Genomic DNA, 27,187 nt, shown 5'->3' with positions numbered 1-27,187 from the left:
CTTCAGTCTCTCCCTTTCTGATGGCTACTTCCCTACTGTCTACCAACCTACCTGTGTCCCCCCCTTCCCTCCCCAACCCTCACTTCCTCTGTCTTTCCTCACTAACTATTTGTTCTGTATCTGTCTCCCCTTTCCTTCCTCCCATTTTCTTCTTAGCCCTTTGTAGTCTGGCATCTGAACCCCACCATTCAACTGAAGAACGTCTTTCCAAAGTTACCAATGAATCGCCAATTCTACTAACTTTTTCTCAGTCGTCAGCCTCCTTGGTCTCTCTGAAGTCCCTGACACTGCCTATTGGGTTTCTTTCTTCTCTCTAGCTTTTCATGATACTGCCCTATGTCTCATAGACATTTTAAACGGAACTCATCTTCCTCCCAAAACCTCCCCCCTTCCTAACTTCTCTATATTACCTAGGCTGGAAACCTAAATGTCATCCTCAACTCCTCACTATCTCACACCTCTCCATGACGAATGAGCCCAAGGCCTCTGACACTGCCACCACCCTGGTGCAGGCCCTCATCACTCTGCAACCCAGGTATACAGGCCTCCCAGAACAAGATATTCCCATTTCCCGACTCTGGGCATTTTCACTGACGGGGAATTCTCTGCCTTCTCATCTTTGCTTATGGGTCTGCCAGCTTCCCTGGCTTCCTTGAAGTCCAAGCTAACCTCCTATCTTCTACGAGAAGCCTTTCCCCGACACCCTTTAATTCTAGGGCTCTCTCCATTAATTACCTCCAGTTTGTCCTTTATGCCTGTATCTTGTGTGCACAATTGTTGACATACTGTCTCCCCCAACAGACTTTGAGTTCCTTTTTTGCCTTTCTTTGTATCTGCAGTGCCTGGTACATTGTAGGTGCTTAATAAATCTTTATTGCCTGTATCTTGTTTGTACAATTGTTAACATGCTATCTCCTCCGATAAACTTTGAGTTTCTTTTTTGCCTTTCTTTGTATCCATAGTGCCTGGTACATACATAGTAGGTGCTTAATAAATGTTTATTGACTGACAGACTAGCTGCTGGACCTACTGAGACAGAGACAAAATGGGTTCTTTCCCTCAAGGAGCTTCCATTTCAAAGGATGGGAGAAGGTATTTACATTTAGGTGTATATAAGACACATTTGGGCTATTGGGGGCAGAAGTGCCCAACCTAGAATCAGGAAGACTCAGTTTCTGAGTTCAAATGTGGCCTCAAACACTAACTAGCTGTGTGACCCTGGGCACTTCACCTTGTTTGCCTCAGTTTCCTCATCTGTAAAAGGAGCTGGACAAGAAAATGGTGAACCACTCCAGTATCTTTGCCAAGACAACCCCAAATGTGGTCATGAAGAGTCGGATACAATTGAACAAGAAGGAGACACAAACGGGAAGGTCAGGACCCTGAAGTGACAAGTTCAAGCAACTGTGGAAGTGTGGAAGAGCCCAGAGATTGTGCTGAATTTTGAATCAGGCAAAATTACTTCAGATCTCTCCTCTGCTACTTAGTAGTGGACAGATCGCTTCAAGTCTGCAGGAATAACTGACTTTGAAGCTTTTGAAAAAAGTGACATTATCTCATTTTGAGTCTCACAACAACCTAAGGTAGATATAACAACAATCAACAGACATGAAGGGTCTTCTGTGTGGTAGGCACGGTGAAAGCCTAATGGTTAGTGCACCAACATATACATAGATAAATAGATATAAAACATAGTCAGTGTGTGGATAGAAAGCTGGTCTTCGAGTCAGGTAGACCAGGGTTCAAGTCTATGTGACCATGGACGAGTCTCAGGATACTCTGTGCAAGCGCAGGACTTAGGTCACACAAATGTACCTGCAGAAGGTGTCTATTTACTTATCTAGGCTCCCTAACCCTGTTGGTCCCTGGCCAAACAAGGTAATTTCTAGCAAAGGAGAGGAGGCACTTCGGAAAGGCCTTCTGCAGAAAGTGGCCCAACTTGGTGAGCTTTGAAGAAATGGAGAGGCGAGCCGGGTTTGGGGGTACACGGCCTGTGCAAAGGCCGGGAAGCAGGAAACGGGACGTATCCATCAAAAAGCCTTCATTACATACCTACTATGTCTAAGAGATAAATAAAAGTGTCCGGCTTCCAAGGTATTTCACAAAGGGCTGGACGAAAGGAGAGTCAGAAAGTATAAACATAGCCAGACCTAAGTTCGAAACTGGCTTCAAACACTTAGTAGTTATGCGAGCTTGCACGAGTCATTTGACTCGTCTGCCTCGTCTCCCGAGTGTACAATGGGGGCATTAGCAGCAGGTGCCCAAAGCGCTTGACACAGAGGGCACAGAAGGGATGCCCGCGAGCCCGCCCGTGCTTTCTTTGGTCCGGTAGAAGGAAGGAAACAGGGGAGACTCCATCCCAGGACTCGCCGCAGGGCACACACGCAGCCCTCGCGAGCCCAGGGCAGAGAGTCTCCGCGGGACTTCCTCCGTCCTGCAGCAGGATGGCTTGGAGGCGGGAGCGGAGAGGCTCAGCGGCAGCAGCGGTAGCAGCGGCAGCGGAGGAAGCAGGCTCTGCTCAGCCTTCAGCTCCGACTCGCGCTCCGGCACGGCGGCGCGCGCAGCCCAGGCCGGGCAGGGGGCGGGGCCTGCAGCGGGGCCCGCGCGCGCCCCCGCGGCTTCGCGCCCGCGCGCGCGGAGGGCGGGTGGCCGGGCCCCGGGAAGAGCGCGGGCGCGGGCGCGGCGGAGGCGGCGGCGGCGGCGGCGGCGGCGCGGCGGCGCGACGGCGGCGGGAGGGGAGGCCGGGCCCTGGAAGCGGGGCTCCGCGCTGGGACTGGTTCCTTCGCAGCCATTTTCCGTCCAACCAAACAGCCGATTGGAGACGGGAGCCAACCAGGGCTGCAGCGGAGGTTGGTGCCTGCCTTCGGCCAATGATCGCGGCTCGAGCCACTCCGCCGCCGCTCGAATGAGCTGTCCGCCCGCCGCGGGCCCCTCACAGCGCCGGGGCCGCCCTTTGTGCCGGCCGCCCGCCGGAGAGGCCCGGGCGCCGGGGCCTGGCGGGGCCTGGCGCGGCCCGGGGGGGAGGGGGCGCGGGCCGGCCGCCCCTCCCCCGCCCAACGGGGAGCGACCCCCCGCGGCGCTACCGGGCCGGGGGGGAGGGGCAGCTTTGTCTGCGGGGTTAAAGGGATGAGCGCGGGGAGCGGGGGGGAGGAATGGGGGAGGGGCCCGGCGGCTCTGGTGGGAGGGGGCAACAGCCCGGGCCAGACCCCTGTCCTCTTAGGTGGGGGTCAGAGAAGCAGCGCCTCCTCCTACCCCGAGGACCCCGGCCAATGTGGGAAGGGGGCTCCGGCGGGGGAGGCTCCCACCGCCCCCGCCCGCCCCCTTCCTTGCCCACCGCCCAGTCTGCTTGCATCTGGATTCCCAACCTTGGCACAGTGCCTGGCACACAGTAATAGCTTAATCAGTGCTTGTCTGCCGGTGGGGACCTCAGGAAGCCCTTGCTCCTTGTCATGGAGGGGGGTAGTAAGTGTTGTGAGTTCCTTCCCCCGTCCACCCCCACCCCGGAATTTGCCCGCTCCCTCTCCCCCCAGGACTCCTTTTTGACATACTCTTGGGTGACGGGTAGGTTTGGGTAGCTTGGAATATTGGGGGGGAGTCTTTAAGTGTTGTAAGCTCCTTCCCGGAATTTGCCAGCTCCCTCACCCCCCGGGACATTTCTTTAACCTCCCTTTGGGGGAGGGGTAGGTTTGGGTACCTTAGAATATTGGGGGGGGTCGTAAGTGTTGTAAGCTCCTTCCTCGTCCGCCCCCTCCCCGAATTTGCCGACTCCCTCTCCTCCCAGGACATTTCTTTAACCTTTTGGGGGTGGGGTAGGTTTGGGTAGCTTAGAATATTGGGGGGTGAGGGGGGGTGGGAGAGAAACCTTTCTCTCCTTTTCTTAACTCATCTCCAGTCCAGTCCAGCAAGTCATCCAGTGCCTCCTGTTTGCAGAGCACTCCTTTGTCAGCTTTCTAGGGTGTTTGGGTAAGTTTCAGGGAGTCGGGGTTGAAGGCGCTGAGCGTCTGCTTGGGTGAGATTAGGGAGCCAGCCCGAGGGAGCAGCCTCTTACCCACTTTGCCAAACCATTAATCGGGGGCTCTGTGAAAGGCATTCCCAATTTCTTAACTCTCCAGGAACCTGGGGTTCACGGACCCCCAAGATTTCAAGAATCGGTGAATTTAGATGGGAAAGAAATTACATAATTTGTTTCCTTTGTAATCCTGTGGGTTTTATTTTATGCTTTCCTGGTTGTAACATTCCGAGGAGAGTTCCATAAGCTTCACCAGACTGCCAGAGGAAGTGAGGGACCTCTACTGCAGGAGGTGGGGAGGGTGCTTTAGGAGAAGCAGGATCAAAGAGAGGAGTGTTCTGGTTGGGGGTGCTGTTGGGGAGAGCCACTCCCTCCTTTTCCTACTAATGTTCAGGATGCTTCCTAACCCAGTGTTAGCCCTGTGCTGAGAGTGAGTTCTGATTAGGAGTTTTTAACCTGGAGGTCTGGAATTGGTTAGGTATTTCAGTATAATTGGCTTCCTTTGTAATCCTGTGTATTTTAATTTACACCTTTAAACACATTATTCTGAGGAATCCATAGGCCTTATCAGACTTAGGTTAAGAACACTTGGTGAGAAATTGGGGTTAAAAGGATGAGTCCTTTTGGAGGGTGGTGATAGAGACCAGCACTGCCTTCTCTGCCTCCCACATCGATCCAATAAGCATTTATTGGATGCTTTAATATGTGCAAAGTACTCTTAGCGTTTAGGATGTGGTTACTGAGGGCAGCCAGGGTCAAGGGGGTGAAAATACACTGAGAGAGACTGGGGACATAGGATCATAGAAGCCCACCCCCACCCCATTTTACAGAGAAGGAATACAGGCCAAAGAGGTCTCTTGACTAAAGTGCTTGTAATGAGAACTTGGATTTCCCCAAATCCTGCTCTTCTGGCATTGGACAGCCCTGCTGTGTGAGCGGGGAGCAGGAGAGCTCTTACCTGCTCCCCAAACCTAGAGTGCTAGAGAAAGGGGAAAGGGAGGTCTTGGATAGAGCGGGGCAGGAAGTAGATCCTTCCTTTCCTTTTCCGGTGCCTCTAGGAGAGAGGGGTTAAAAGGATGAGCCCATTGCTTGGTGGTCTGTGCAGTCAGGACACTTTCCCTCTCTTTCTCCATGTCTCCCCCCATATTCTTTCATTTACTTCGCTTTAGCTCTTACTACTGTCCAGCCCTTCAGGTGCTGGTTTGTATCTAGCCAGGCAGGAATTGCCTCCAACACTCCTAAAATTCTTCCCAAGGACAGAGTGTCAGCGTGTTCCACTTGTGGCCATGTATACACTCTTCCATTTATACACTGGTTGGATACCCCTTTCCCCCTCTCTTACTGTGAAGAAGAAATCCTGGCTGGAGGGCCCTGCTGTGGTCCCTAGAATGTGAAAGGTTTTAGAGATGGACTTTGACAAACAAGTAGACTTAGTTGAGGCTCTGGGCAGGAGAGAACAGAGCAATCCCTACTATCTACAAATGGTACTTTCAAATAAAATATTGTTGGAAGAAAAACCAGTTGCTGGGAAAGGGTTTGGCAACATCTGACCATTTAAAAGAAAAATGAGAAGGGGGGCAGACCCAGAAGCCCAGCAGACAATAAGAATATTCCCAGAAATTTTCAAAATGCAAATGCTGTTGAAAGTCTAGCCCACTGACACTGTGGTATGACCAGCATCCTAATGTGGAAAGTAACAATCATCAAGGAGTCCTGAGCTAGATTGTTGCCTCTTTGTGGTGCTGAAACTTTGATCCAAATGTCATAAGAGGCAGTTATGCCTTCCCTGTAGCCCTTGTACCTTAATTTAAGGATTATCTTGTTGCAAAATCCTAGTTGTTGGTGCCAAGGAAGGTTGCTAGGCTAGTGCTTTTCTTAGATAAAAATTTGCATTTCTTCAAACATCAAACAGATGTGTGAATTCCTTTATATAGAACTCATAGCTTCCTTTTTAAAAAAGGACAAAATATAGTTTCACAAAAATATACATTTGTGTATGTGTGTGTGTGTGTGTGTGTGTGTGTGTGTGTTTTAATGCAAACTACTGTATAAGGCAGGAGAACTTGGTGTGGTTTGGCCTTTTTATTCAAGTATAGAGAAAAAGGGGACTTCTAATGGTCAAAGAATCCAGCCCCCACATTTTACAGTGGAGGAAACAGGCCCAGAAAAAGTAGCATGACTTGCCCAAGGTCACAAGCTAGCAAGTGGAATCAGCCATAATTTGAACCCAAGTCTTTTGATTTTAAATTTCAGACCCTTTCCACTAGTTTGAAGGTCTTTGTTCTGGGAATGTTTTGGCAAGCAGATGAAGTTGGGGGTGAGGGGGAGAGTAAGGGGAACGATCTTTACTGGTCAATTAGGTATGAAAAGAGCATTACTCTAGAAGCAATTAGGAAATTACCTTTGCCTATGTAGCACATTTCAAAATGCCACGCGTTGCTGCCTAGCCCTTTGTTAGATCATTTGGTAAGAGAAAAATTGTCTGATTTTTGCTTCTTTGATGAATGCATGCTAAAAAAAAATAGAGACTGAAGAATTCCATATTACAGTAAGAGATGTAGCTTGAAGCTTTGTGTGTTGGAGAGAAGGGAGTTTGCAGCTAGTTTTACATTTGAAGTGGGAGTGAAAAGTGGAGAAGATCCAGTTCTAATTCTAATCTTTCTGCTCTTTGTGCTAACTGAGATCAAGGGGCTGGTGATTTCGCTTCTGTCCGTAGTACAGTAAAGTGTTACGTTTAAATTATAAGCTTAATTTCCTTTTCTGTTATTTTGTTTTATTCTTTGAGCAAAATAATCTTCTCATTTGTAAGAGTTTATCTAACTTCAAATCTTCACATTCTGAGGTTAAAAACAGTTTTTTCTTTTTAAGTTTTCTTGCACTGAGTCTCACTTGAAGGGTATAAAGAAAATTACTAGACCCTCTGAATGTTGAAGAATTGATGTCTTCAATGTTATTTGTAAACAGCTGCAGTCCAAGCAGAATCTTAAGAGATGGAAAGGGCCTAAGAGAAAGTTGTGCCAACCACCTCATTTTTCATTTGATGAAACTGAAGCCCAGAGAAGAGAAGGGGCCTAGAACTCCTGTGTCTCAGGCTGGGTATCTTTCTGCCTCTCCAGGTTCCCTTATGACTTTGTGTCATTGCCCTCTCACTGTTTGCTCTTTGCCGCTGGTGAGGACAAGAAGAACATCCAGAGGTTTATTGGCACAGTGGTACAAGTTTATGGGTGTCATTTTTTCTGAAAGTGTCTTTATTCAGCAAACATTTGAATACTGATCTGGGCACTGGTAGCATTCTCAACATGCAGCACAGTTGAGGAAGAACAGAAAGCAAAAATAAAATCCATCCTTAGTATGGCTTCATGCTTTTTGTTATTAATAGATGCTGGAGAAACTTTGGTTCATATCTGGCTCAAGGCCCAGCTACTCTTGAGCTCACCATCCTTGGTTCCTAAAGTTGTTTATGAAGATAAGGTTAGTTCATAAAAGATTTTGTTTTCATGTAAATCTATATAAGTATTTGCTAGCTAGAGGCTCAGAGTCGAAGCAGACAGAAGGGTGAGATCTGGGTTCCAATCCCCACTTCCACACTTAACAGCACTGTCAACTCCCTGACCCCCTAATCTAGTACAAAGCTTAAGCCACCTACTTCACCAGGTAATTGTGAGGCTGTAAGCAAAGGTAGGGAAGGAGATGCTGTTTTGTTTGGGGGGGAAGGGTGGGAAGTTAATGAATAGATCTTCTTCACTAGAACAGCTCTGGATTGGGGAATGCTGATGGCTGGCTAGGGTGGGGGCACAGGATGGGGGACAGAGGAGAGCAACAGCAGGGCTGCTACAGGTTCTTGAGAACCAGGAAGTGACATGATGAGTAGTTGTAGGAAGGTGCCTCTCAATGGTAAGGAAGGTGGATTGCAGGAGGAAGTGACTAGAACGGCTAAGACCAGCTAGAAGAACATCGAAATAACGTTGGCCATAGTGATGCAGGGCAACGTTGATGCGATTCTCAGGAATGAAGAGGAAAAGCCAACAGCCTCTTTTGGATGCCTTTTGTTTGTACATCCCACTTGTTTGATCACTCTCCCAGTTGAATCCTCCCTTGAAACCAAGAGAAATTTCAAAGGACACACACAAAAAAAGCTTGATGTCAAGATGGAGACTAGAGAAAGCTGTATCATGTGCAACTCACAGAAAGGACAGTGGAACAAAAGAAGCTGGTTTTGTTAGGGACGATGAATTCAATTTGAGCTTGTGAGTTTGCAGCGACTGGGGAGGGCATTGTAGATTTAGTATTGCTGAGGCCATGAAATTGGATGAATCCGCCAAGGAAGGTCAAGGTGAGAAGGGAAGAAGGGAAGGAATGGCCACGTTTAGGGACAAACAGGAAAGGTGCTGGCCAGGGAGAGCCTCATGGCAGGCCAGGGAGGTTTTGCAGAAGACCTTGAGGATGAGCACTGTGGCTACTGTCCACTGAATTGAGCCAGGATGAAGGTCAGAAGTGGGGCAGGGAGTGAGCCTTCATGTTCCAGGGGACAGGAAGGAGTCATAAGAACAGCAGAAAGAACTTACTTAGAAAAAAGAAACAATTTATGTTCATCCACTACTTGAGCTTGGTTTGTGTTTTGTTTTGTTTTTTTACCAAGTGCTGTTCTTCAGACAACCCAGTGAAGTCTTCCTATCCCCATTTTACTGATAAGGAATTTGAAGAACTCAGCAGTGAAATGACTTTCTTGCTTGTGGTAAGCATTAGTTATGTCTGACCTTCACATGAAGGTTGTCTGCCTCTGAGAACAGTGGTCTTTCCACTAGAATCACACATTTGAAGGAAGAAAGGCTGGAGCCTTAGGAGAGAAATTTTGCAAACTCTAAAGAGTTATAGGAATCTCAGCTATTATTAAGAACATAGAAAGGGCAGGTTATTGTGGAGCTGAGGCCCTGAAGGAGAAGAGGTGCAGTTGTCCTGTTGGTAGGTTCAGGTGGGTAGGATAAGAGAACTCTTTTTTTTTTTGCAGGGGAGAAGGGTTAAGTGACTTGCCCAAGGTCACACAGCTAGTAAGTGTGTCAAGTGTCTGAGGCCAGATTTGAGAACTCTTCCTCTATGAGTGGAGGAAAGGATGAGAGGAGAGAGGTTGGAGCAAGTGATGGATGAATGAGGCTAAAATGGAACATGTCCTAGTATTCAACTTGTTTTCCATATGCTGACTAAAGGAGAGAGAACCAGGAGTTATGCTACCCCACAGTCTAGGAGGAAATTTGAAGTCCTCAAAGAAGTTATTTCTATAACAGATTAAATGTTGTTGCCACAGAACTAAAGAGATTTTTCCAGCCTCAGCTTGTGATCTGTTTATTTGAAGGGATTTTTTTTAGCAAAAAAATCATTTGAATGAAAATTTGAATAAGATTTAGTGATTTAAATTGATCGGAGTAAAGATTCAGCACAGCCTGTTTTGTACATTTTTTCAAAGTAGTAGATCTATATGAATTATCTTTTCATTAACTTCAGATTTTTAACCCATCATTCCCTGAGTAATGTGACACGTTTTTGTTAGGTGTCTACTATGAGCAAAGCCATGTGTCAGCGATCCAGAGGAGGAGCTTACCTTCTTACCTTCCCCACTTGGGGTCTGTGCACTTTTGAAAAACGTTGGTAACTGTAATCAGTTTCTTTTATAATCCCATGCATTTAAAACCTTATTCTGAAGGGGTCCCTGACACAAAAAGGGCCTAAAGTCCCTGATGTAATAAGCCTCTGTGCCCTTCACAAAGAATATAGACTGCTTTAGGCTGAGGGAGATGATGGAGTAAATGAGAATCAGAAAATATTTTCATGAAGACATAAGGCTTAAGGCTCTAGACCCAGCATGGTGCCTAATGTTATTTCTCATATTAATGTTTTATTCTACTGTGTGCAGCACATATCTTCTATTATTATCTATAAGGCTTTTTATCTTTTAAAGCTGGCTACATTTCAAACCTCTAATGTCCATAAATGACATTTCTTAAATAGTTTTAGTGAGCTTTGATAAACAGTTAATGACTGTAGAAAGAATAGATAGATTAGGCAATTAAAGAAGGTTTTCTGATACTCAGCTTAATTTTCCCTGAAGTTATGAGCTGGTACAAGGAGTAATCTTGACCTTTAAGTTCACATTTGATACTGGAAGGTGTAATGACACTTTTCAGCGTTGCCTCGAAGATTCTGTTCAGTTTGTACTTCTTCGGTGTCTGCTGGATGCCAGGCACGGTGCTAGACTCTGGGGGTACAGCAGTTCTGCCAGGCGTTGGCACATTCCAGTGGTGGTTGCGGATAAACAACAAAACCAAGAAAGGTCACTGAGTCTCAATTCTGACTTTACCACTGGGATCTTTGAAGCTGTGTAAGGTTGGGGACCTTTTGGATGAGGTTTACCAAATAGAAATAGCAGTGATTCAAGTGTATGTTGTAGAACAATTCCAAGGAATAATTAATAATTTGTAAAGTGTGTTTCCAGTTTAAAATACTAATTTCAGATCCTGAAAAATATCCTTGAGATCCTCGAAGAGTTACACCTTTAATGTCCCTGTGGATGGATTTATTAGAGATGGAAGGAATCACTCAATTAGGGCAGCTGGAAGGGCCCCATGGTGGCCGAAGGGGGACACTCAGGCGGCTCCTTGTTCAAGAAAGCCTCCTCCTAGAACGAGGAAGAGTTTGACTTTCTTTTTCTGTTGTCTGAAGTAATTCTTTACTTTGCTGCATACCTGCAGGTTTGCCTTTTATCCCTCTAAGTGAGCTGCCAGCTGCAGCCTTTCCAGCTAGGAACACCTAGAAGATTGCTCCGGTCACTGTGTAGATCACAGATGAGCTCATTTATGCCTGTGTTAAAGGTCAGTTTGTTTTTGATTATACCTTCCATCAAGCATTTGGAGTTAACGAAGGAAACAGTGCCGGCCTTGGGTTATTGGTACAGTTCTGAGACCCAGGCCACATATTTAACAAAGGAGTGAAGTAATAAAATCATCATGCTTGCATAGTTCAAGCCTTTGGGAAGGCTTCAGTAAAGTACAGTACTCTCTACCATTTCTTTAAAGAATCTGCATTTAATGAAATATGGGGAAATATACAAATATACGAAAAGGATCGCCTTGTCATCATCATTCCTTTGACTACTCCAATAAAACCAGTTTAAGGTTCTGATGCCCATAGCTTTAAAATGTAATCCTGTGTATCATGTTACTGTATGTTACTTTGTTTCTTTATGTGTATTTGTTAGACATGTCCAAAAGCATTAATATTTTAGTCCCAAAGAGTTTTGACTTTTGTGTCATTTCACCATGGTGATTTTTCTGATAAAGAAATTGGAACTAGGATAAGGAGACTGGGAGGACTGGCTTGGGAATCAGGACCCGGATTCAAATCCTGTCCTGCCACTTATCACTGGTATGACTGTGGGCAAATTAGTTTATCTCTCTGGGCCTCCTGTTTCCTCATTTGTAAAATGAAAGTATCAGACTAACTGAAGAACTCTAAGGTCCCTTTTCAGCTGCAAATCTATGGTTCTTTGGTGATATATTTATTGGGTGACATAGGGCCCTACACTGGGCTAGTGGAAGAGCTAGACCTGAACCACCAGTGATTTGCCTAACTTAAAGGGGCCTTTTAATAAGGTGAAAGTGTTTCCCAGACTTTTTCATTAATCATCATAGCAATCCAGTGTAGTAGGCATCGTTATTGTTAATATTATTTTAAACAGCTGAGCAGGTAAGGTACAAAGATGTTGGTAGGGTTCTCGAATGCTGTAGCTGTGGCAGACGTCACATATCTGTTGACTTACGTTAAGGGTGTCCCTTGAAAGTGAATTTAGGGGGCTCTCTTGTATGAGACCACAAGACCAGGAAATAATCTACTTTCTGACTGAAGTTAGCCAAAAACCAAATTAAAGAGGCTTCTCTCTTTTTAGTAGATTTGTCTCTAGCAGTTATTTTTTTCCTTCTAGGCTATGAGGTTGTTTTTTTCTGGTTGTTTTGGAGGTTGGTTGGTTGGTTTGTTTTAAACTCCAGGCAGTACTGTTTTGACTGAGTACTGAGTTTGAATTCTTGCTCTGCTCAGTACCACTTGTATAGCCTTTTCCCTTCTGGGACTCACTTTCTTCATCTCCAAAATGATGGGCTTAAACTAGATGACTTTGAAAGGTTTCTCCCAGTTTTCTTGATGGTATTTTTTTCCGTGGAATCATACTATTCAACTAAATGTCTGTTTGAGACATACTGATGATAGGGGTGAGCAGTATTTAAAGGTAGAGCGGAAATAGCTAAGTAATTCAGTTTCCTGTAATCTCTACAAATAGTTTTCTTTCTGGTCCTTAATTTTGTTAGCCCTTGCTTCCCAGGAGAAATTCACTTTTGATTAGGAAATAGAAGGCAATAAAATGCACTGTGAATCCTGGGAGACAGATAGTTCTGTGACCCAGGTCTTAGGCTCACCTCGGAAGCATTTTCCATAACCTTGATTCCTTCAATAAACATTGATTCTTTATAAGGTTCTGGAGGAAATAGAAAGCCAAATCAGACATTGTTCTTGCTCTCAAGAAGCTTAGAACTAGGCTATGCTGATCTGGAAGGCCCTTTGCAAAATGCATAGAGCCTCTTAATGGCTCACAAAACCTTGTTTCTATAGAAATCCTTTATTTAAAAACTTTAGATACTGATATTCTATCTTTCACTAAATTTCTGCTTAGCTGTTGATCATGTCAGGGGTCACCCCCAGGAAAGAAATCAAAAGTAGGTGCCTATTGACGGTGTTAGAGCCGGAGGGGCAAAATCTGCTGAGAATGTTTGCCTCTAGTAGCACTTGTGAGTCTGCATAAAGGGAATCATTTTGTCTTAAGTGAAAAGGTACTGGGGGCAGGGTGGGGGGAGGGGGGAAGGCAGCAGGGAAGGGAATGAGCATTTATTAAGTTCCTATTGTGTGCCTGTGCCAGGCACTGTCCTAAGCACTTTATAGATAGTTCATCTGATCCTCACAACTGCTGTTATTATCCCTGTTTTATGATTGAGGAAACTGAGGCAGACAGGCTTGCCCAGGGCCACACAGCTACTAAGTGTCTGAGACTGGATTTGAACCCAGGCTGTCCTGACTCCAGGCATAGAGTTCTTATTCAAGGTTACCACCTAGCTGCCCCAGATGTGCCTACTAGCACATCACCTTAGTGGGGTATTCACATTGGGGAGGGGGGGAGGCAGGTGTGGCAGTACAGAGGACCAAAGAGGTTACTTGTTCTCTCGATCTCATTCCTGTCACTTACTTCCCAATATCAGAAAGTCTCTAGTTGGTAAGGAAATAAATAAAAGGCCTCCCGGTGGAAAACCACCACTATTTCTGTTTAGTTAGGCTTAAAGCCGTGAACTTGTCCAGTTTAAGAGCACGGCCCCCACCTTGTGCTTTGGAAAGTAATCTCTCCTTCTGTAGAGTATTGAAAGGGCTTTTTGTTGCTGCTTTTTTCAAATAGATGGATGGAGATAGTTCGACCACAGATGCATCGCAATTAGGAATTTCAGACTACATTGGTAGCAGCCACTATGTGATACAGCCTCATGATGGTAAGAAGACTGCCGGTTCAAATCCCATTTCATTGACATGATGTTGTCCTCTCTCTTCTGCCTTGCTTTTTCTTTATTTTTTCTTTCTAGTTAACAAAACCCAGGGATCTCTGGCAGCTGCCCGTGTGGTGTCTGTCACAGGCTCTTTACAGCCTCAGTAGCACTTTATCAAGTTTCCTCTAGTCAGTTAGAATGAAGCGCCTCCTGTGTGCTAAGCACTGGGTGTGCAAAGATGATCAAACAGTCCCTGCTGCCAAGGAGCGGGGAGAACCCAAACCCACTGAAATACTCTTCCTTTCTGACTTGTGTGTCTTCTTTGTGAAAATGGTTGATCTTATTGTTGTAAAATTCATTCTCTGCCCCCAAATCAGGCTGGTACATTGAGAAAAGATGGAAGACTGAATCAGTAACATCTCAAGCCATTGTCCTGCATCTTTACCATTAGATCTGGTATCTGCCCTCAGACAGATCTGTAAGCCCCTAATCTGTTAGTTTTAATGTCCAAGTCATCTTGTGATGGGATTATTTGCATGTGGCATTAGCTAACGGATCCTTTCCAAAAATAAGAATTGAATGGATATGTAAAGGCACGAGTCAAGGTGCTGCAGTTGAAGAGGGGTGAGGGAGACCTTTAAAAATGAGTCCAGTCCAAGGGAGTGATAATGAGAACTCAGCTTTATACAACACTTGGCAATTCACAGAGCACATCCCTCATGACAACCTAGTGAGGTAGACAATGCAAGTATTATTCTGTCCACTCTAGAAATGGTATGGTCAGTAGGCACCACGACAGTTCAGAGTTGAGGGAGATTACTGCCAATTGGTATGAAGAGGGAGTGTGGTGTTAGGGCACTTGATGCTTGAGCTGGGTTTGCAAGGTTGCCTGGACTTTGAATAGGCAGAGATGGCAGTGGAGGGAGGCAGGGATTCTGGGGAAGGAAAATGGCATGAACTTTGTGTGGCTGAGAAAATGGAATGGATGGTTACTTATCTTTAGCTCTACCCCAAGGGTCAAGAACTAACCCACCACAGTTCCTGACTTAGTTATTGAAACCCTTCAAAGACTTTCTTTTTCTGCTGTATCAGACACTGAAATGACCTTTGGTTCTAAATCATCTTATTTTTTAGATACAGAAGACAGTATGAATGATCACGAAGACACCAATGGTTCCAAAGAGAGCTTTCGAGAACAAGATATCTATCTTCCCATCGCCAACGTCGCAAGGATAATGAAGAACGCCATCCCTCAGACGGGGAAGGTAATCGAGGCAGGGGACCTGGCTTTGCCTTGTTAGAGCTGCAGTCACTTGTTTAGTTACTCAGCCCTATGTGGAACAAAACCATTTTTTAAAGCTAGGATTACTTGGTCTCCCTGAAACAGCACACTATATCCTTTTGTTTTATTCTGTTCTAGTTATGCTTTTTTCCCTTAAGTGCTTTTGGTTCAAGTATTGGGAAGAGATTTTTTTTCAAACCCAGCAAAGTTCTTTTTTGAAATAAAAAGTATTCTAAAAAATAGGTGAGTTGCTAGGAAAATGGGAAGGCCTGATACAATTTCAGTACCTTGAGTACAGCGAATGGTCATGACATCAGTGACACAGTTCTGAGTCTTGTTTGGTAGACTGTAGTGTGGACAGAGATGTACTTCTGATTCTGACAGGACTAAACTTTGAGACAGACCTTGCTTATCTACAGTGGGGAGGATGTCTTTGAACTGGCTTTTCTTTGTCAAAAAGCTTACCTCTCTGAACTCCCAGTAGCAGCTACCCACGATTCTGACTGCATACATTTTTTTCATACAGTTGCCAAATTATGGCTCAGTAATTTTGTTCTACTGCTTTTGTGTGAGATTAATAAATTTCAAAGAACGTCTCTCCTGATTGAAAAGGGAGCATGAAGCCTGTGGTTGCAGGTCCCTACTTGAAAGAACATGTCTCATGCTTATGCTACAACCCATCTTACATGAGTGCTCAGCTGCTGTTGCGAGCCAGAGCATCCCAAGTTTTGAATACACTTGGTTATGTTATGTGTGTGTGTTGGGGGAGGGGGGGGAGACTCAGGTGGTTCCAGTCTTTGATTTGGTGGTTTGTTTTCCAAACCTCCATTTTTCCTGGGATTTTCTTTTGCCAATTCTGTGCTTATGCAATGCTTATTTACTTTATTAAAGAGAAGCTCTCAGTCGCATATAGAGGTGTACACTTGAAAAAGTTGTATGTGGGCAAGAGTTCTTGTCATTTGTGGTCAGATAGGTATGTGTTGAGGACCCCTTGTGATCTGTTCATGGAGGACCACCCTTCACCATTCAGAGCCAAGCCAGGTGAGGACCCATGAGCAATGCTGCCCATGGCAGAGCCCAGGGCTTCCTAGAAGAATCGTGTCAAGTTCAGCTCATCTATTCCCAATCACCAGCTTGCCTCTTATCATCCCTGATCCATGCAGAAAATTCTCTTCTCTTAAAGTGCATCCTTCAGTCACTTGGTGAGCCCTGAAAAAGAGAGAAAAGCTCCAGTTTTAAATAGGTCGTGAGATAGTACCAGCTCTTTTCCTTGTGTGGTTTAGGTTTTTTTTTTTCTTTTACTAGCATGTGTATGTGTCTGGTAGGAGAAGCAGGGCATTTCATTTTGGTTGTGCTTTAAATTCGAAAACCCCATATCTAACCGTGCCTCTGTATTTGTACTCAGAAATGTCTCCCTTGGGCTGGGCGGCTAGCAATGCAGAGGGGAGGGGAATGAGAGTGCATTGTTGCTAAAGTCAGAGGACCTGGTTCAAATCCTACCCCTGGTGCCTTACTTGTGTAACATTGGGCAAAACCACTTAAGGTTTCTGGATCAGCTTGCTCATCTGTCAGACTCTAAATGACCTCTGATGCCCTTCTGGCTCCAAATCAAGGACTCGTAACTTTTTTAGCATTGTACACTCTGGCCGTTCAAACCTGTGAACCCCTTCTCAGCATAATGTCGACGACTTACGTGCTTTTTAAAAAAAATTTAATATTTAATTTTTTCCTAATTACATGTAAAGACAATTTTTAACATTTGTTCTTTAAGATCTTGAGTTCCAAATTCTCTTTCCTTCCCCTCCCCCCTCATTGAGAAGGCAAGCGATTTGCATATAAGTTGTACATGTGTAGTCATGCAAAACATATTTCCATGTTAGTCATGTTGTGAAAGAGAACACAGAGTAAAAAACCCCCAAGAAAATAAAGTTTAACAAAAACAGTACGCTTCTGATTGCAATTTATAACCTATGTGAAATTGCTCACCATTTTGGGGAGGGGAAGGAGAAACTTTGGAACTCAAAATTTTTTTTAAATTAGTGTTTCATATGGTCTTTACATGTAATTGGGAAAAAAATACTATTAAAAAACCTATGCTTCGATTTGCATTCAGATTCCACAGTTCTTTCTCTGGGGATGGAGAGCCTTTTTCCTCAGGGGATTTGGAATTGTCCTGGCTCATCGTGTTGTTGAGAAGAACTGAGTTCTTTGCAGTTGGTCATCCTACAGTATTGCTTTGAATTGTGAGCGATGTTCTGGTTCTGTTCACTTCACTTTGGATCAGTGCATATCTTTCCAGGTTTTTCTGAGAGCGTCTGCTCATCATGCCTCACAGCATACTAGTATTTCATCACAATCACATGCCACAACTTGCTCAGCCAATCTAATTCTTTGCCACCACAAAAAGAGCTGCTAGAAGTATGAGTCTTTTTTCTTTTTGTTTCTTTATCTTTTTGGAATACAGACTATACATGGTTTTATAAGCCCTTTGGGGATTGTTGTGACCTTAAATAATGCTAAATTTCAGTTAGAGGTTAGTGGAAATAAAAGTGATTTTTTTTTCCCCACTCAAGTTCATGAACCTCAAGTTAAACTCATCTCTAGATAGATGAATCTCTCTAGATTATCATTAACACTGACCAAAATGTGAATTCACTAATGTCAAAGGAGGTAATTTTACCATAAATGTCAGTGAATTCACATTTTAGTCTCTATTTCTCATAAAACTGGTAAAAAGAAGAGATTTAGGTTTTTAAAGAGATTTTAGATTCCAGCACCCAACATTTTGAATTATAGGGTACGTGAAAGAATGGTTCTACTCCTAAGATAAGTGGGACTCTTTTTGCCTCTTTAGAAAATAGGTTTACCTCCTAGAGGGGCAGTTGGTGACGTGTTATCATTGCTATCTGATAGTAAATTCTTGTGTTCACAGCTGTTTCTGTAAATAGGACTGTTAAGACTCTCTCCCCGTTTGCATTTAGATGTTATATACCCCTGGCCTTGAAAATAGCAGGGAGCACACATTAATAAAATTGAATTCAAAGGGCAATAGCTGTAATTTGAATAATGTGTCTGTGTACTACATAGCCTTTTATTTTTGCAGATTGGGATCTATTCAGGGATTTACTCCAGATTTCTCTTGTTGTCAGATTGCTAAGGATGCGAAAGAGTGCGTACAGGAGTGTGTGAGTGAGTTCATCAGCTTTATCACGTCGGAAGCCAGTGAAAGGTGTCACCAGGAGAAGCGGAAGACCATTAATGGAGAAGACATTCTGTTTGCAATGTCCACTTTGGGTTTTGACAGTTACGTGGAACCTTTGAAGCTTTACCTTCAGAAATTCAGAGAGGTGGGTAAAGTGTTTCCTAAATGTTGCCATCAAAGAAAGTTAGTACAGCCTTGACATTTCTGTTTATCACATGCGTATCAAGAAGTCCAATTTGCATAATCAAAAGGATACATAGCATTTTTTTGGACATGGTCTTTTCATTGAGGTTTCCTCTTATCTTCACTTGTTCAGGCACAGCGTCTGCCTCTGGTCATTCATTTCTTTCTGTGACAGGAAGAAAGGGAAGTTGTAACCTAGATATGGTCTGCCTTGCAAGTTGAGTTTTTGTGTTGCTTGTCCTGTGAGTAGTTTTCGTTAACAATACACACAGTTGGACTGGTGAGAATAAGCCTGACTCAAGACAGAGATTGTGTACCTTTCTCCAGCTCTAGAAAGGGAGTCGGATGCTTCAGGTTTTCCCTTGAGGGTAGTCTCTTCTCTTACAACATTATCTTTTATGTGAAAATGTATTTGTGTGGTTCTGACAAGGTGGCAGAGTGAGATTTAAAGAGAATGTCTGACAGAAAAAGACGACAGATTTCAACTGATTCCAGAAATGAAGCTGGATTTAGCCGGAGACAGCACAGTCAGATTTTTAAAATGCTTTAGAGGAAATGAAAGAGAGGAGGCCTGGCTTCTGGTCAGGAGACATCATGTTTGCTATGAGAGATCTGCATTAGTAAAAGTGGGACAAGAGACACATTGACAACAAAAAAGCATGATGGAGAGAGTGGTAGTAAATTTAAATAGAAGGGTGGGATCAGTCAAAGGTGCTGGAAACAGCCTGGCAGGAACAACTGAATGTGCCACAAAGTGAAATGACCCAAAATAAGACTTGAAAAGCTCTTTACAGGCAAAGATCAAAGACCACATACTTAGAAGGGCTAAATATTCAGAGAGAAAATTGGAGGTCTTTGAATTAGGTGCCGTAGGAGGAAAGAAAGAGCCTAGTGTCAGTATCAGTATTTCCATATCACCAAAACATATTTTAAAAAGATAGGGACATACTATTTAAAATCATGACTGTAAGTACCTACAAATTAAACTTACCTTGTGTAAACATAGGATTCATAAATAAAATCAACTTTCAAATAAGTACTACTAAAATAATTACCAGATAATTTGAGAGATTTGGCATAATGTATACTTCTGTATATGTGTATGTACACATGACATCATCCTTCCCAAATTAATCTATAAATTTAATGCTGCATGATCAAAACATTGTCTGGATATGCTTTGCAGAATTAGATAAAGTAATTACAAAATTGATACAGAAGAACTTTTAAAAGGTCAAGAATAGAAAGGGCGAGTAGGAAAAAGAAAAGAGGAAAGGACTTTGTATACCTTTATAGTAGAGTCTCAAATCATAATATGAAGCAATAATTATAAAAACTCTTGATACTGGATAAAAAGATGGAGATCAGTGAACTAGATTGTGAGCTAAAACCATTTGCATATACAATAACTGCCTAATGTAGAATAAATCTGGTCTCAAAACACTTGGGTGTTGGGAGGAAAGGAGAAAATCTTTGCATTAAACTTTCAATAAAAGTCTTATATACGGAGTTTATAAAGAATACACTTTTAGAAGAGCCATTCACCAGAGGTTAAGTGATGAAAAGGATATGAATAAGCAAGTCTCAAAGGAAGGAACCTTATTGAATCAGACAAACGGAAATTAAAACAACTCTGAGATCCACTTGGCACCCATCAAATTTGCAAAGATAAAAGAGAACAAAATTCAGTCAAGATGTAGCCATGATAAAATAGGCATGCCCTCTGTGATGCTTCCAGTGGCACTGTGTTAGTCTTTCCTTTTAGAAAGTTCCTTAGAATAATTATGCTTTCAGAGCTTCAACAATGTGCACCTGCCCTTTGCCCCAGAAGGTTATTAACAGTGTAGGCCATGGAAGTGTGCCGGATTTGGAGCCACGGGACCAGAGTTGAATGCCAAGCCTCTGGGATCTTGTGTAAGTCATGTGACCTTCGCTGGCCAGCCTCAGTGGTATAAACAAATTGAAGTTCACTGAGGTTTCATTTTATGACAGCGTGTTCGGGTGGCTCTATGTCTTCTGACAGTTGACTGACTCCAAACATCTGACCTCGACCAGGTGAAGCCAGGTGGAGTAAAGTTAGTTCTGTCTGTCGAGTGCCATACGCCTTACATATTTCCTTGCTCTTTTTTGTTTTATTTTAAATTCTGTGGATTTTAAAGAATAGATACATGCAAAAGTTGTAGCCATTAAAGAGGAGCACCCTTCAGTGACTGTTAGAAGTATTGCAGCAGCTCCTGGAGAGTAGGGAGGACCCAGGTGTTTCAAGAAGAACATTCAGGTCCACAGTGTAACAGGATCAGTTGCACCAAAGCTCAGAAAAAGTGAAAAATGCCAAGATTGACCAACTTTTGCCACAAAATAGCCCAATTAGTTAATCCTCAGAAAACAAGGAAGGATCTTTGGCGGGACCTGGGAGTAGCAAGCATTGATATTCCTCCACAGTGTAGTGGAGGCATCTTGGGAGTTGAGAGAAGAAAAGACAAATGATCATTAGCAGTCTTTGTGGTTTGAATTTGTGTAATTTTCTCATGCTTTTGTTTTGGTTACTGGTATTTGTCCCTGGAGGTTAAAGTTAATCATTAAAAATTGAGAAGGGAAAAAACCCCAAATGTTTGGTTATCTCTAATGTAGCAATCCCTCGGCACCCTCCTCAGTCCCTCCTGTTTAAGGCAGCCAGGAGCTGATGAGTCGTAGGGACAGTGATTGACTTCTTAGTGGGGCGTGCTCCCCTCCAAGCGCTGCTCACAGCCTTCCCATCCTACAGGACTCCTGGCCCCCTCTGCCCATTAGTCTTCCTTGGCAGAGATACCCCGCTGCCTTTCATTCTAGCTTCATGCATGATTCCAGTGACCTTTTGGTTAGAAATTGCTGATGACTTTTACGCTACTTGGGCACAGAAATAGGTCCTTGTTATTAAATGTAAAGAGAAAAAGAGATTCCCCAGCGCTTGAGGAGCACCCATCGGACCTGGCAGGGCCCTTAGAGAGGCATGTGGTGCTCAGCCCACCATTTAGAATGCGGAGCTGGGACTTGCAGCTTGTTGCTGTGCTGCTGGTTGATTGAGAAATGAAACTGCCAGTAACTGCCCAAGCTTCCAGCTTTTCTGTTTCTGGAGAGAGAATCAGGAACTCACACTTTGAATTTTCTGTTTCTGACGTGGATCACCGTAGCATGTGGACATAGGGAACACATTCCAAGGCTCACATTTAGCCTCTGGGTGATAGTGAATGAATTAAAGAGCTTCTTGATTATTGAATAAAGTCAATATTTATGGCCTGGTCTGGAAGCAAAATTTTGTCATTTTCAAAAGTAACTGAAAAAGCCACAAAGTATTGTTAGAATGATCTTTTAATGATTATATGCTTGCGTTAAAAATGGCCTAAGTCTTGTAATCAGTCGGTTACCAGGAAATGTTCCATGCTCTATCCTGGTGAAACCACAGCGTCCCCAGTTTTAAGGAAGAAGTCAGGGGAGGAGTGCCTTTGGAAAGGGTCTTTTCTTCTAATTACATTTGGCTTTTCTCCCAGGCGATGAAAGGAGAGAAGGGCATTGGAGGAGCAGTCACGACCACAGATGGACTGAGTGAGGAACTCACTGAAGAAGCTTTTAGTAAGTGCCCGCAGGGCTTGGTCTGATGGTGGTTATTGGAGCCCTGCTCTTGAGACAGTGGAAAGTGCCAGAGGCTCTTGTTCAGACAGAACTGGATGGAACTAAGTCATTTTGAATGCATGTTCTCACATGGCCTTATTCAGTCAGCGCATCATGTATGCCCCGGTCCTTGGGGAAACCTTGAGAAGGGTGTTGATGGGGAACATTCCTTTTTGAGCACTAGCTGTATGCCTGGCATTTCACGTGCTGGCTCTGTGGATATTCAGTCACATAGACCCTCACCCAGGGGTTCTTTACCTGGGGCTAAGAACTTTTTTTTCAACTTAAAAAATATTTTGTCAATTGTATTTCAACGTTAATTGGTTTCCTATCTAATCTTAACGTATTTAATAACAGACATTTAATAACGTTCTAAGAAGGATTTACCAGACTTTCCCATCGTTGAGCTTGTTTCAGTTGTGTCCAACCCTCTGTGACCCCATTTGGGGTTTTCTTGGCAAAGATACTGGAGTGGTTGCCAAATCCATCTCCACTCACTGTACAGATGAGGAAACTGAGGCAAATGCATTAAGGGACTTGCCCAAGGTCATACAACTAGGAAGAGTCTGAGGCCAGATTTGAACTTGGGGAGATAAGCCTTCCTGACTCCAGGCCCAGCGCTTTATGCACTGTGGCGCCACCTAGCAGCCCAAAACTTTACTAGGTTGCCACATGACCCTTGGCATAAGAAAATTTCATCTAATTGGCTAATCTAATCTGCTCTTAATCTATCTTTACTGGGAGATTTAAAGCTCACTTCATCATCCCTCAAGTTTGAGCGTAGTAAATGGAACTGAGATGTTTTAACGTGCCCATCATGTGTAATTTGAGGGCACATTTTTTGTATCTTAAAGTTTGTTGTGATGGCTCTGTTATAAAGATGCTGCATAGCTAATTCTTCCCCACCACATGTTGCGCTATGCATCCTGCAGTGAGTGAAGCTTGGAGTCTGAATGCAGTGCCTTCAAACTGGACCTGCAGAAACAGGGCTGAAGACTTAGCGGTGGCATTTTTCTTAAAGAAAATTTTAGGGAGAAAAACTGCCCACCCTCCAAACTAGGATCATAATTTCCTTAGAATGAAAGAGAATAAAAACCCCTGATATTTATCTAATACTTTAGTGTTTGTAAAGTAAAGTGTGTTTTTATCCTTGCTACCTTGCCTCCTGCCTCATTAATCAAATGAAACTATCCTCTCCAGAGATAAGGGGATCTTTTGTTGCCATGTCTGATGGCTCTTTTAGGCCGGACCCTCTCACCTGGCATCATTTGGCCTGGCGGAGTCCTCTGCATCCCTCCCAAGGCTTCTCTGTGCTCTCTTGGTCCTCCCCTACCTCTGATGATTCCTCAGTTTCCTTTTCTGGATCATCATATATGTGTCTGTGAGCACTGTGTGTGGGCTGTACCTCAGGATTCTGTCCTGGGCCCTCTTTCTCTCTCAGCAGCTTTTTCTGTTCTCATGGGTTTAATGAACCACATATCTAGTCCTCATCTCTCTCCTGAGCTCCAGTCTCATGTCAACAGCAGCCTGATCACTTTGAACTGGACGTCTCAAACTCCATCTAAACAAAAGAAAACTCATCTCTCTCTCCCCTTCCCCCACCCCACCTCCTCCTCTCTTTGTTTCTATCTGCCAGGGTACTGCTGCTCCTCTGGTCGTTCATGTTGGCGGCCTCGGCCTTGGCATCTTTTCCCCTCCTCGTTCTCCTTCCCCCATGGGTCCGGTTGCTCCCTACCACAGCTGTTGAGTTCTTCCCCACACCACCTTGGGCATCCATTCCTTCCTCTCTCACCTGCCTGGTGAAGGTCTTCCTCCTCTCTAGACACAGCCTCTTGCTTGGGCTCCCTGGCTCAAGGCTTCCTCTCCAGCCATCTATACTTACTGCCAAAGTATATGCCAGACCGTGTCACCATCCCCCACCCTCCAAAAGAAGTCTAGAGCAGGGGTTCTCAGCATTTTGGATCATGTTTTCTACTTGCTACCTTAATGCAGGTATGAGGACTTTGGACCCTTTTGACAGTCTGAGGCCTATGGATCGCTCCTCAGATTAATGTTTTTAAATGTATAGAATAAAGTACATAGGGTTGTGCAGGAAACCACTTATATCAAAATAGTTATCAAAATATTTTTAAAATCGCTTAGAGACCTCAGATTAAGCATCTCTAGAGGCAATTGTATTTTATTCTAAGGGTAATAGGTTTACTGGTATACCCCTAGGAAAAAATACAAATGCTTATTTGGAATATAAAGTCCTTCTTTAGCAAAACAGTCCCTGTCCTCAAGGAGCTTATATTGTGGGGGGCTGATGGCACTTATATTTCCATATCTATGTATTTGTTGTCTTCTCTGAAAGAATGTCAGCACTTTTAGGACATTTCATTTTCAGCTTTCTCTGCCTAGATCCTTGCAAAGTGCAGACACTTTTCATTAGGTACATGGTAGGTGCTTAATGAGTGTTTGTTGATGGATTACCTGATCTGAGATAGGAAGAAAGGAGGGGTCAAGCATCTCGAATGGGGGGTTCATTTTCTTGTTGAAGATTACATAGCTAACCATTGACGGGATTGGAAGTAGAACCTTGTGGGATCTTGGAACTTGACTAGAAAACCACCTGAGAGAATGTGTTTTGTCTTTCATAGCCAATCAGTTACCAGCCGGTTTAATAACCACAGATGGCCAGCAACAGAATGTGATGGTCTATACAACATCGTATCAACAGGTGTAGTATCTCTTTCTAAAACTTTATATTTTATTGATCCTTTTTGGCAAAAAAAAAGGCCTTGCTATGAAAGGAGATTATTTAAAAAAATGAATTCTCTTTTTTAGATTTCTGGTGTTCAGCAGATTCAATTCTCATGATTTTAAGAAAAGTTGGAACTGAGAATATAAAAAGATGGGAGAGAAGCGGATAGTTCTAAAGTGGAGACATTACACACAACACCTTGGGGAAGAGAAATGTCTCTTTGTATATTAAATAGCTGTAATGTAGCTTCCCTGATGCTTGACTAATTGAGGTGTGAATTCCGACTGGAGACTCTTTTTTCATGAATGATTTCAATGAAAAAAAAATTTGAATTTTAAAGGTATTAAAATATTTTTGTTTTGTACAAGAGTTTGTTGCTCTGTATGACTCCTGTATGCATTGTATATTGCGATTTATTACTGTCGGAGATTTGTAGACAGTTTCTTATTTTCATATTGAATCATGTTACTTTTGTATAATTCAAGTAAACAGCTGGGTTAATTCATGATGTTTGCCCTTTTAATAAAATATGAGGGTAGAGTTCGTTTTGAATGCAAGTTGCCTTTATTATAAAATTGAGTTAGTCTTGGTTATGTAATGTCCTGCATGGTAACCTTAGCAAGGCTTTTAGCTGTTGACATATTTATTGAAACTAAATTTTTAAAGGATTTTTTTCTCTTTTTTGGGGGGGAGGTGTAAGCCATTTACAACTTAAGTGGCTACAGATGTTTGCGGGGAGGGAGTTGAGAGCCTTTTTGTGTAATTCTGAAAACTAAATGTTAATCTCTAACCAAGCGTTGTCCAACCTATTAAATTTAAAGATCTCCTGTGCCCATTAACAGTGTTTACCACTATGAGCAACACTGTTTATTGTGCCTGTTAATAGAATATGTTATTTTGAGTTAGTTATTGAAAGCCTTCATTTGGCCAGCCTTATCTTTGAGTTTCCTTAATTTATGAATATTATTTTAATCTCATTAATATGTGGAATTTAATTTGGTCGTAGTGCTATTTGAAGTGACATCCTTTTCGTTTTGTGTGTGGTTTTTTTCAAAGCAAAATCTTAAAATACAACTATGTCCTCTTCAAGAAGAGAAGTTTTATAATCTGATGGCCAATGAGCTCTTTTTTACTTTTCAATTGAAATGTTCAAGTTTCCTGTTATACGAGGGGAACTTTAAGAACTGTTAACCCACACCCTGTGTACAGATATATTTGGTGCACGTGTGAGTGAGCGAGCAAGTGAATGGATGAATGAATGTACTGGTGGCAGGTGAGTGCCAAGTGGGAAAGAGAAGGCTCAGGCTTGGGTTTGTTGTCTCTGTCTTTGCAATAAACTCTCATCAGATAACGGAACTTGGTACAACTTAGCCAACTGCTTGGTCTTAGCTTTCTTTTCTTTTGGGGTGGGGGAGGGGTGTTGGCATCTGGGACAATGACTATGTGTTTCTAATGGGGATTTCTATTTTCTGCCTTGTTTTATTTGATAGGGATTAATTGTAGCTCCTGTTTTCATGGTGTCAGCAGAACTGCTTTTATTAGAACAGAGCAGGCATTTACTCTGGCTAATGGATGTTTCACAAGTTAACAGATCTTTGAAGAAGGGGATTCACACATGTGGGAGAAGGGATTTCACACCACCTGCCCTGCTTGGGAGCCTGCAGGGAATGGTTTGCTTACCCGTGGTTCACAGTGCCCTTTGAGTCATGTTTACCATTTCAATCTATCTGTGGTCACCATCTTTGTGTGTGCTCTACACGTGTGCCCATTCCATCTCATGACATCCCCAAAATGAAACTTGTGAGGCATCTCGACTTACTCTCCATGGGGTGACATGGATCACTGACCCGTGCCAGGAGACTAGGTTCTCATCCCTGGTCAGAGCACTAACTTCTGGGCCTGGGTCCTCATCTCTTAATGTAAGGAAATGGCCCACATGGCCACCACTTGATTGTAAGATGGTAGATGATCATTAAAAGCTAGCTACGGTGCCTCATTCTTGTTGAACAGAGACTTTTCCCCCTTTTTGTCCTTGGCCACAGTGGCAGGAGAAAACCTGGGTGGGAGTGCTTGTAACCTTAGGGTAGGTCACTGATAGCCTCCTCTCAGTGCAGACTGGTGCCCTCTCTCTAACGTCAGTCCTAGGGAACTGGTTGCCTCCTTAACACTGGGGTATGGCTGGGATTTCATTAATGTTTGGAGCTCAGATACTGACAAGAGCTTTGGGAAAGTTAGGTGACTTGTCCAGGGTCACCTAGCCAGTAACAGAGGATCTATGTCCATCTGTGGTGGGAATTGCCACCTGATCTGTGACAATCGCATAATCCTCCCCAAAGCAAAATCTTCATTGAAAAGTAGCCACCATTGCCTTGTTATTTGACCAAAGGTCATTTACCCGTGACCACTGTCAGCCTTGGAGTTGCTAACATCCAGTCTACCCAGCTCCCCTCATTTTACAGATGAGGAAACAGACCCAGGAAGGAAAATGACTTGAAGGTCACAAGGGTAGTAAGTGTCTTTCTGATACAGCATTTGAATCCAGGTCAGGAAG

At 43.6% G+C, this 27,187-nt stretch overlaps 1 protein-coding gene across 7 annotated transcripts; it reads left to right on the top strand.

The window, feature by feature from the left end:
• Positions 1-2,716: 2,716 nt before the first annotated feature.
• NFYB (nuclear transcription factor Y subunit beta) lies at positions 2,717-25,992 on the top strand. Of its 7 annotated transcripts, XM_036761262.1 has the most exons (10): positions 2,738-2,849; positions 3,893-3,963; positions 8,649-8,744; positions 10,753-10,872; positions 13,494-13,584; positions 14,713-14,843; positions 18,010-18,207; positions 21,773-21,854; positions 24,533-24,612; positions 24,720-25,992. In XM_036761262.1, exons 4-10 carry the CDS (start codon positions 10,846-10,848, stop codon positions 24,750-24,752), a joined length of 642 nt encoding a protein of 213 aa, XP_036617157.1. In that variant the 5' UTR covers positions 2,738-2,849; positions 3,893-3,963; positions 8,649-8,744; positions 10,753-10,845; the 3' UTR covers positions 24,753-25,992. The 7 variants fall into 7 exon arrangements, with proteins under 7 accessions (XP_036617153.1, XP_036617158.1, XP_036617157.1 ...); XM_036761259.1 differs by lacking the exon at positions 8,649-8,744; XM_036761260.1 differs by lacking the exons at positions 2,738-2,849; positions 8,649-8,744 and adding an exon at positions 3,325-3,462.
• Positions 25,993-27,187: the final 1,195 nt, after the last annotated feature.

The sequence above is a fragment of the Trichosurus vulpecula genome, chromosome 5, assembly GCF_011100635.1.
Source record: "Trichosurus vulpecula isolate mTriVul1 chromosome 5, mTriVul1.pri, whole genome shotgun sequence".
In the NCBI taxonomy this organism is placed as follows: domain Eukaryota; kingdom Metazoa; phylum Chordata; class Mammalia; order Diprotodontia; family Phalangeridae; genus Trichosurus; species Trichosurus vulpecula.
Note: the sequence above shows the minus strand (reverse complement) of the source record. Positions and strands in the feature narration are given on the sequence as shown.

Excerpts from the sequence above, each read along its gene's own strand:
- NFYB (XM_036761258.1), top strand. The coding sequence starts at position 10,846 with ATGAGCTCATTTATGCCTGTGTTAAAG. Across the intron at positions 13,585-14,712 it reads TGTGATACAGCCTCATGATG|ATACAGAAGACAGTATGAAT; the intron begins GTAAGAAGACTG and ends CTTATTTTTTAG. Across the intron at positions 24,613-24,719 it reads ATACAACATCGTATCAACAG|ATTTCTGGTGTTCAGCAGAT; the intron begins GTGTAGTATCTC and ends TCTCTTTTTTAG.